Source organism: Artemia sp. Qi Xiang Cuo, chromosome 15, assembly GCF_049724085.1.
Source record: "Artemia sp. Qi Xiang Cuo chromosome 15, ASM4972408v1, whole genome shotgun sequence".
NCBI lineage: Eukaryota > Metazoa > Arthropoda > Branchiopoda > Anostraca > Artemiidae > Artemia > Artemia sp. Qi Xiang Cuo.
Genome location: NC_142808.1, coordinates 7534731 through 7544386, shown reverse-complemented (window position 1 = coordinate 7544386; position 9656 = coordinate 7534731). Strand labels below are relative to the sequence as shown.

General features: G+C 38.8%; 1 protein-coding gene across 1 annotated transcript; it reads left to right on the top strand.

Annotated features, from left to right (window-relative positions):
* Positions 1–7180: 7180 nt before the first annotated feature.
* LOC148943285 (protein CFDP2-like) lies at positions 7181–8113 on the top strand. Its single transcript, XM_089101078.1, has 2 exons — positions 7181–7369; positions 7439–8113. The coding sequence occupies exons 1-2, from the start codon at positions 7181–7183 to the stop codon at positions 8111–8113; spliced, it is 864 nt and encodes a 287-aa protein (XP_088957204.1).
* Positions 8114–9656: the final 1543 nt, after the last annotated feature.

Below are 9656 nucleotides of genomic sequence, written 5' to 3'. Positions count from 1 at the left end.
GAACTGACTAGTTAAAAGATTGTATTTTGCTTCGTCTGAAAGCTTTTTGAGTTATCAGGTTTTTCTGCATACAAGCCGATATCTAACTTTGAAGGAACACGGGACGAATCTACAGAATCCTGTTCAGTTGGCTGGTGAAATTCCGTCATATCTGATCCCTTCGAGCAAGAGGAATCCAGACTGCCCATGACAGAGTCAATGCTACTAAAAGCAGAGGTACTGCTACCATCGCCAAAATCCAAGTCTAAAATAAAAAAAGACGAAATGAAGTGACGAAAAGAAATAAGCAAAAAGTAAAAAAAAAAAACAGAATAAAAGAGCGTGAATTACAAAAAGAGAACATGTAGAAGTAATCCAATTTAGATTCTGTTACTACTTGACCTTCCTGTGAAAACATCATTACTGGGCTCTTGGGCAACGAAGAATGTAAATTGCCCAATCTTTAAGCTATAAAGTTGCATTATAGACATGACAATATTCTGCTTTAGCATTATGCATTTGCTAATGCTGCTCTTCTCATTCTATTTGGCGATACAGTTTTGATTTATCTCAACATACACCTTAATTCAGGAACGCTATCGGAATAAAATAGGTACATTCATAGAAAACTTGCACTAAATAGGGAAACTGGATAAAATTTATTTGAGTCTCATTTATAATAGCTTTACCAAGTTTGAATTTATTGACAGGTCTGATCAGATCCTGGCTCCCGAAAGGCTTAACAAGGACTTTAGCTATTCTGATTAAATAACCTTTCTTACGACCCCATAACGCTTACGCTAGTGACTAGAATTTAGGACCCCCCTCCCCCACAAGGGCCAGGTCAATTAGGAGCTCGTAGGGAAGAACTAGGAAACTTGCTTTTAACTAAGTTTGGTCGAGATCTAACCTTCTGTTCTGGTAGACCTTGTGATGAAAAAAATACCTTGTGATGAAATTAAAATTAGAATAAATAGGAATCCTCTAAGACCAGCTACCAACTTGCTCTTACTTCTGAAGTCTGATTCAGATAATGTTGGACCCTTTCTGCTGATTGTCTCGATGACAAAAATTGTGTAACTCCTCCCCTTGCTCCCCCGTAAAGTTCACATTTGACCTGGATCCCCAAAAGGTGTAACTAGGGCACTCACTCTTACTTCCAACCAGTTTTAGTTGACATCTGACCACATATATTTAGAAGTCTTCTCCCTCACAGAGGATGATTTGTTTCCTGACACCCAAACAATGAACTGAGACACCTACTTTTATTTCCTATAAAGTGTCGTTTATTCAAATATCACCTTTTATTTGATGCTCTGCTGACAAGAATTAAAGGACCCTCTTCCCCACGGAGGTTGGATCAAACAGAAATCTCCAATGTGCTCATGTTGACCACTTACTCAAGCATGAGATTTGTCTGAGATCCAGCAACCTTTTCTATTGGCTATCTTCATTACCAGAATTAAGGATCCACGCCCTTTACGTCCCATCAAAGGTTGAATCGGGTTCTGATGGTCAGAAGGCACTAAAACGACACTAGGTTAATACTTCCTAACAAGTTTGGTCAATATCTGACAGTCTTTTATACTATATCTCCCAATGAGGAGAACTTAGGAATCTAACTATCTTTGAATTATTTTCTAGCATCAAAAAATTCGACAATAACAAAATAGAAATATCGAACAAGATCAAAACTGTAATTGAAATTGGAATTCAAAGATTTTTAAGTTTAGCTTTCCAGAATTAATGCCTCAATATCTTGAAAATAAGGAGCATTTTTCATTTCAGGTGTCAAAGATAGAATATTATTTTTAACTTTGGTCTGACGTTAAATGATTAAGAAAGAAGTGTGCTTTCAGAGCTGTTTCGTCTACCCTCTTGTTTGTAATATTTAGTAGGCTAAACAAATATTTTCTAAAAAATTTGCAAACTGGAGGAATTTTTCTTCTTTCTTTCACGATCTCTTTGCAAATCTTGCTTTGTAAGCTTCGTGACTTACCTATAGCATGCTTTAGGAAGCTGATCACGAAAAAAACGAAAATAGAAGTGTTGCTCTGCAGCACCATTACTAGCATTTAATACTACTTACTGTGTTTTCAGATAAGTTAAAAGAGTGTGGTGGCTCTGCATCACAATTACCAACATTTAATAGTACTTAAGTGTGTTTTCAGGTAAGTTTTTATGTAACTTTAAAACACTTAGGCGACACTATAACATCCATTATGATAACAATGATGATAGTTAAAAACTTGGTGCATGGACATTAGAATTGTTAAAAAAAGATAATTCTAGGAATTTGTGTACTATACTAATCATTATTTAGGTGTAATTTATCTACAACTGCCTTATTATATTAGCAAGTCTATTCAGAATTAAAATACTACTTTTTGAGGCAACCTTAAATGTCAACTTTCGTTCGGTGTAAATAGATGTTTTTTGCTCGTCATCTTTTTCGTCTAAAAATATATAAATAAAAGAATCGCATGTCCTAAACAGCATCCGAGTCATTGTGTGCCATGATCGCTTCACGACAGGGAAAGCAAATAATACAAAAAAAATATGAAAATTTTGTAAAAATCAGAGGGGTTTTCTTCTTTGTTTCTCGATCTCTATTGAAATCTTTTCTAATTTTTATCACTTGACTACAGCGTCTTTCAGAACACTGATCACGAAAAAAAAGAAACGAAAGTAGTAGTGTTACTCTGCAGCACGATTACTAACATTTAATACTACTTTTCAGATAAGTTAGTCTGTGAGTCTAGAGCCTCACAAACTAACTAGAGATGAGGCTTTGTAACTATCACGATGGAAATCGCTATAATTAGAATTTTTTACCTTGTGATGTTTTTCGTCTGAAAAATATTTACCTAAAAGAATCACAGAATGTCCTAAACACCATCCAAAATATTTTTGCCATAATTGATTTACGACAGGGAAGGAACTTTGAGAAAGTACCTACCTCCCTAGTATGGAAAATGACGTATTTAGAATGAACAGAAAAGGACTTGTAATCACATATAATTTTTTTCAAATAAATTCTTTATAGACAAAGTTTGGGTATATTCTATGAAGCATTATTTCGTCAGTTTGTGTCCATTGTATTTATTTTTCTTCTCTTTATAATTCTGTGTTGATGCGACATTATTATTTTCCTTGAGCATTAGAGAGAAATTAGTATCTGAATGAAGTCAAAACTTAGTTATCGTATGTTGTTGTTAATTCTGTTTCCCTGCTTTTCTTTGTTACAATTTTAAGTTTTCCTCTCTTCTATTGAAATATTCATGTGGATATCGGGAAGTATGAAAGTCGGGTAATGTTGACAAGATTCAATATAGTAATAATATTTTTTATCAACTGTCTTCTTGAATTGATATTCAGTCAGTGCTACAGGGCTAGACCAACGATCAACCCAATTTCGTAGAAGTTATACGATTGCGCTGGGACCAGCTTCAATTTGGAGACAAGTAGAAAATTTTTGGTTTCCAGATAATTGCTTTAATTTGTTTCGAGACACGCGTTTGTATGTGCAACTTGTGACATACATTAAATAATTTTTATAGAGAAAATGTTAGCGGCATTTTACAGGAAAAAACTCCATGATTCAGACGCACTAGAAATCAGTAGCCGGTTTTATTTTTATTATGCCAATTTAAATAAAATAAGAAGATTTCGTCAATGACTCTTTTTCAGATAGAATTTAGACTTATTTTCTTTTGAAACAAAGCATATTTATTAGATAAATAGGTTGTTGAAAAATGACAACTATTTCTTGTACTCTTGCTTATCGTAAACAACGTTGATTTAATCTAAACATTATTTGTTACTATGTTCAGGTTGACCTAGTATAAATTTGTAGCATTAAAACTACTACCGAAAAAGATGCCAAAATGTCATGTTTTCCAGGTCAAAGGATACAAACCACTATGGAAAGCATGAGAGATTTTCACTCTATTCTGGCGTTAACTAGAACCGTGTCTCAGGCAGATATTAAAAAATCATAAGTTTGTTTAATCTTTTTATAACTTCTTTAGGTCATATCTGTCTGCCCATGGCTTGGCCCCCTTCCCACCTCCAGGAAATGATTAAAACTTGTCTTCCCCTAGGCTTATCCTCGCCCCACTTGATGGATGGGGTCACCACGCATGGAAGGGCTGTCTGTAGAAACTTGGATGTGGGATAATTCAGTTAAAAGTTGAAAGTTCTAGTGCCCTTTTCAAGGGCCAAAAGTGACTGAACAATAATCAGCCTCCCTCCCGTTCCCTTTTCTACTAAACGCCCTCCCCCTGTATTCCTTATGGTGTTGAAACAAAACGTCATATCTGCATTGTTCTGGAAACAGCTTTGGGGATGAAGCTGAAATTTCTTGAAAGTTCTAGTGCCCTTTTCAAGGGCCAAAAGTGACTGAATGACAATCAGCCTCCCTCCGGTTCCTTTTCTACCAAACGCCCCCCCCCTGTATTCCTTATGGTGTTGAATCAAAATGTCATATCTGTATTGTTCTGGAAACGGCTTTGGGGATGAGGCTGAAAATTTCTGGTAGTTTTTCTGGGAGAGAGTGAGCCTTGAATCATGAAGAGAAGAAGGGGTAGAGGGAAACGTCTTCAAGGTGTGCTGTCGAACCTCTGTTCTATGAGTCTTGGGATTCTGGAGGGCCAAGTGGACTTTGAATTTGACTCGGGAGGAGGGGTAGAAATGAATTGAAAGAAATTATGAATTCAGGAAATCAAAATTATACATAACTCAACCCCCCCCCCCCCACAAAGCTGTTCCTGAGGCAATGGAGATGCGCTATTTTAATAACCTGGCTGCAAATTGCTTTTCTGGTGTCTACATCGCTAGATAGTTTTACCTAGGAATTAAGCGAAGGTGCATAATTTTTTCAGCAGACGCGCGAACTTTTAAAGCCAGGAGAATGTATACGTTGTTTTAGCAGATGATATTTACCCAATAGTCTCAAGGGCAACAAGGCTGCATTTTCAATAAGGGGGTCGCCTGGAAGTTTGCAGAATGAGGGGTTGTAATCCTGCAAGTAAGAGTTTTTAATCATAGAAAATAGACTGGGTATGACAGATTTAATATTCTGCAGCTTTTTGGCCTTATTTTGAAAAAATTGTTATTTTGTAGTTACAAAATTCATAAAAGAGGCCTTTTACTTTGTTTCAATTTATTTTCTTAGTTAAAAAAAGCCACTAGCAATTTTTATTTTAGTTCAGATAAGCCCAAACTCACAATTCTATTGGGGCCAGAGAGAGGAGACACATCAATGGCACCTAGGCACAAACTTTATTTTCTTTTTTATTTAGGACGGGGAACACTAAACCAAGGGTTTATAATAGTCAAGGGTTTTCGAAAAGAGTGATTACACTTTTTACTTTTATATTTTTGTATTTATTTTAATTGGAGTGTTTCAGACTCTTTCAAAATTTTTATGTTTGAAGGATTTCGAACCCTTGTTTGAAATAATTAATAATTTTTAAGAATGTTTTATTTCGCAATTATAAGTTACTGTTTTAATGAATCTGAAAGAAAGATAATATATCTATATAAAAGTCAGTCGGAAAATATTTGTCGCCAGACCATATCCTTAAAATCCTGTTTGCAATTTTCGGCTACGGTAGGTTGTTCGCTCTTTCCTAGAATGCAGCAACTGCTGTAGGCATCATTTGTTTAAGTTTCTTTTTAGGTGTCTAATCAATTATTAATTGTGTCTCTAAGTAATTTTTGAAACAAAACTGGCTAAGCATGACAAAACGAAAAAAATCATAAAGAAGAGAAAACGAGAATAATAACAGCTAGCGAAAAATAGAAGAGAACTATGCGTATATTAGTAGAGGTCTAAGTACCATTTCTAATACTTTATGTTCCTTGGCACCTTTCCAAGGCGGATTACCAGACTGGTTATTGCTATTGTTGTCAATTGCACATGGAATTATACAAGAACCGTACAAGAAAACCCACGTCTGAGGCACTACAGTATCACATGCACATTGCAAAAAAAGTTGGCAAAGTATAATGTGGTCAAACATGTTTTGAGAGTATGGTCGTAATTATATAAATCAATAAGACTGGTTTTTGAGTCAACATCCGTTTTTTTAGGAGCCAATCAGAGAGAGAGAGAGAGGAGGTTACTCCATATAAAATAACTTGATTTGTGGTTGGGATTTGAATAAAAGGAATGGATTTCATTACAATTCATATTAGTAAGAGAACTGAATTCAGAGATAATAGTTTAGTTGAGAGGATCTTATTAGAGAAAGATGAGTGGTGCATTTACATTATTGGAGATTAATGATGGAGCCGACAGCAGCAGAAACGATATACGAGTACCCAATGTGGCTGTGGAAATAACTGGAGGCTGTAGACTATGCCTTGAATGGGACAATATGTATGCTAAATATGTGATATCATTAAGCAAGTTTAAGCAGGAGGAGCAACTATGTTTTGCTGGAAAAGTGAATGCTCTCCATATAAATAAACTTCAGGCAGCATTAGATGTGCTATCGAAATATATTGATGAGAACAAAATGCATCAGTGAATATTATTGTTGTAATTGTGCTCAATAAAATTGTTTCTAAATCAAAGGTATTTTTTTCTTTTCAAGGGGGGACCCAGTCTCTGGGGGTCTTAGATAGCCGGTGCACCCTTGTCTGGGGGATATAAATACGGAAAGAGGAGGAGGTGAGCCCCTCATTTAGCGATCTCGCTGGGCCCACCGGCGCGTGGATATGTCTCGAAGACGTTAAACTCACCCCCAGTAATGGGATAAATTGCTTGGTGATGCCGTGATGTCAAGTGGGATGATCCTCGCAGCGAGGACAACTGAGAAGAGCGGAAGACACACTCAAGGGTGTCAACGGTTGTGGCTAGAAGCAGAGAGGATTGGCTTGCCATTGCTTCAAAAGCTAGCCAAGAAACTTTTCCTCATTATGAATTATGACTAGGCAATCAATGAGAACACGAAATAGGGCTACCGCGTCCGGGGAAACCGACGGACAAGCTACCGCGTCCGGGGAAACCGACGGACAAGCTACCGCATCCGGGGCAACCGATGTATTGACAGCCAACAGCGTTGGAAACGAATCAAGGCAACGTTTGACAAGTCCGTCACAAACGGACACTAGACCGGTTTTATCTACAAAAATCACCACCAGAATCGGCACGTTAAATCTTCGGACACTTTTGAAACTAGGAAAGAAAGACATGTTCCTCCGTGAAGCAAACCGCAACAATTGGGACATCATCGGCCTCTCAGAGACTCATCTACCAGGTACCAGCGAAGAACAAATAGGAGACGCAATCCTCCTGCTTTTTGGAAGACAAGACGGAACACACAGACAAGAAGTCAGCTTTTTGCTGACAAAAGCAGCAAGGAAATCTCTTCTATCAGTGGTGTCTGTCTCAGAAAGATTAATAATGATCCGACTCAAAAGCCAGTTCAAAAACCTCTCCGTTGTATAGGTCTATGCTCCGGATTCATCAAGGTCGGACGAAGAGTCGGAAGATTTCTACTCTCAGCTCCAGAGCCTTGTCAACACCATTCCGAAGAAAGACATCGCGTTAGTCCTCGGGGACTTTAATGCCATCGTGGGGAGCGACAATCGCGGAAGCGAAGATGTCATGGGCAAGTTCGGGATCGGACAGATCAACGGCAGAGGAGAACGACTCACTGAATTCTGCCGAGATAACGAGCTTTTTATCACATACACAATATTCAAGCACAGACAAAAGAGAAAAGTCACGTGGTGGTCCCCCAATGGAAGGACTGCCAACATGATAGATTATATACTGGTATCCAGCCGATGGAAATCTTCAATAACAGACACAGTGACGCTAGGAGGTGGGGACTTTGATAGTGATCACAATCTCCTCATGTCATCGCTTTGCCTAAGATTAAAGGCCGTTGTCAAGCCGAAACAAAAAGCTCCAAGATTCCGGATAGAAGCCCTTAAAGACCTTAAGACGAGACAAGAGTACAGAATGCAACTCAACGAACGACTGTCAAAGACCTTGCAAGAAACACCTGATCTGCTGAGTCCAGCCGACATCGATCTACTTGTTTCGCAAAGCAGCCTGGCCGTAAGCGAGACAGCTGAGCTTGTCCTCGGCCGTAAATCTGCAGAAGACAAGCCATAAATTACCCAGGAGATTATTGATATGTGTACCGAGAAACGAACTCTCCAAAACAAGCAGGATCGAGAAAGCAAGGATAGATTCAAAAACCTTAAACGTCAAATTGAGAAGAAAACCCACCAAACACTAAAAGACATGACTACTGAAAAATGTCGGCAGTGTGAGGAGGACTCCCGTAGGGGTAACTCACACCTCATGTTCAAACATGCTAGAGAGCTGACAAACCGCAAAGAAGCGAAGTGCCTCGATCTCTTAGATAAAAATGGACACAAAATAACTACTTGTGCCGGAATCCGAGATCGCTGGAAAGAACACTTCCAGGAAAAGCTTAATCTCACAGTAAACCCAGATCCTGAAGTGCTTCGAAAGTTCCCAGCACACAGAGATGAGGAACCACCCCCACCACCCTTAAGGTCAGAATTAGAAGCCACACTCAAATTCCTCAAGTCAAATAAGGCACCCGGAATAGACGGTATACAGGCAAAACAGCTAAAAGTGGAATCTGATGTCGTCGTTGATCTGTACCACAAAATAGTAACAGCTGTATGGGAAATTAAATACTTCCCCGATTCTTGGTCGAAATCTGTCATAGTGCCCTTGCATAAGAAAGGATCTAAAAGTAACTGCGATAACTTCAGACTTATATCACTTACTTGCCAACCAGCTAAAATTCTTACGAAAATTCTCCTTGGTCGGATCAGAAACCTGACAAGACACGTAATCCCTGAATATCAAGCTGGCTTCCGTCAAAACCGATCCACCATAGACCAAATTTTTGTGATCAGACAGATTATGGAAAGATACTTGGAATTCGGGAAAGAGCTGTACCAGCTGTTTATCGATTTCAAACAAGCTTTCGATCTAATTTGGTGAGATGGCCTATGGCATGTCTTGGCACACTATGGTATTCCCACTGACATTATTGACATTGTCAAGAGCATGTACGAGAAGTCTAGAAGCATGGTGCAGACCAGCGAAGGCTTTACTGAAGAATTCTCAACCTCTTCAGGAGTGCGGCAAGGATGCCTACTCATCCCACTCTGTTCTGCCTATTCCTGAATCCTGTACTGGCACTGGTGCCCAATGATACGGGAGCACTCATGAGTGGACACCTCTTTGACTTGCTTGCATACGCCGATCACATTAATCGCCTAAACGAACAACTAAAGGAACTGCAATCAAGCGCTAACGATATTGATCATGCAGCTAGTTCCTTTGGGATGAAAATCAATGCTAACAAGACAAAAGCCATGAAGGTAACGCGGCATACAGATACAGGCCTTCAATCCAGCAAAATTATGATCCAGGGGGAAGAGATCGAGTGGGTTGACCATTTCGTTTACCTAGGATGTGAGCTGACGTCCACAAACGACTCCTCAAAAGACATTAAACGACGCCTCGCCCTTGCCTCAGCATGCTTCAAGTCATTGCGATCGATCTGGAAAAACAAACATCTGTCGCTGAAACTAAAAACACGCCTTTTTCGAGCTCTTGTGGTTCCAGTAGCAACCTACGGAGCAGAGACATGGACCTTGAAAGCAGAAGA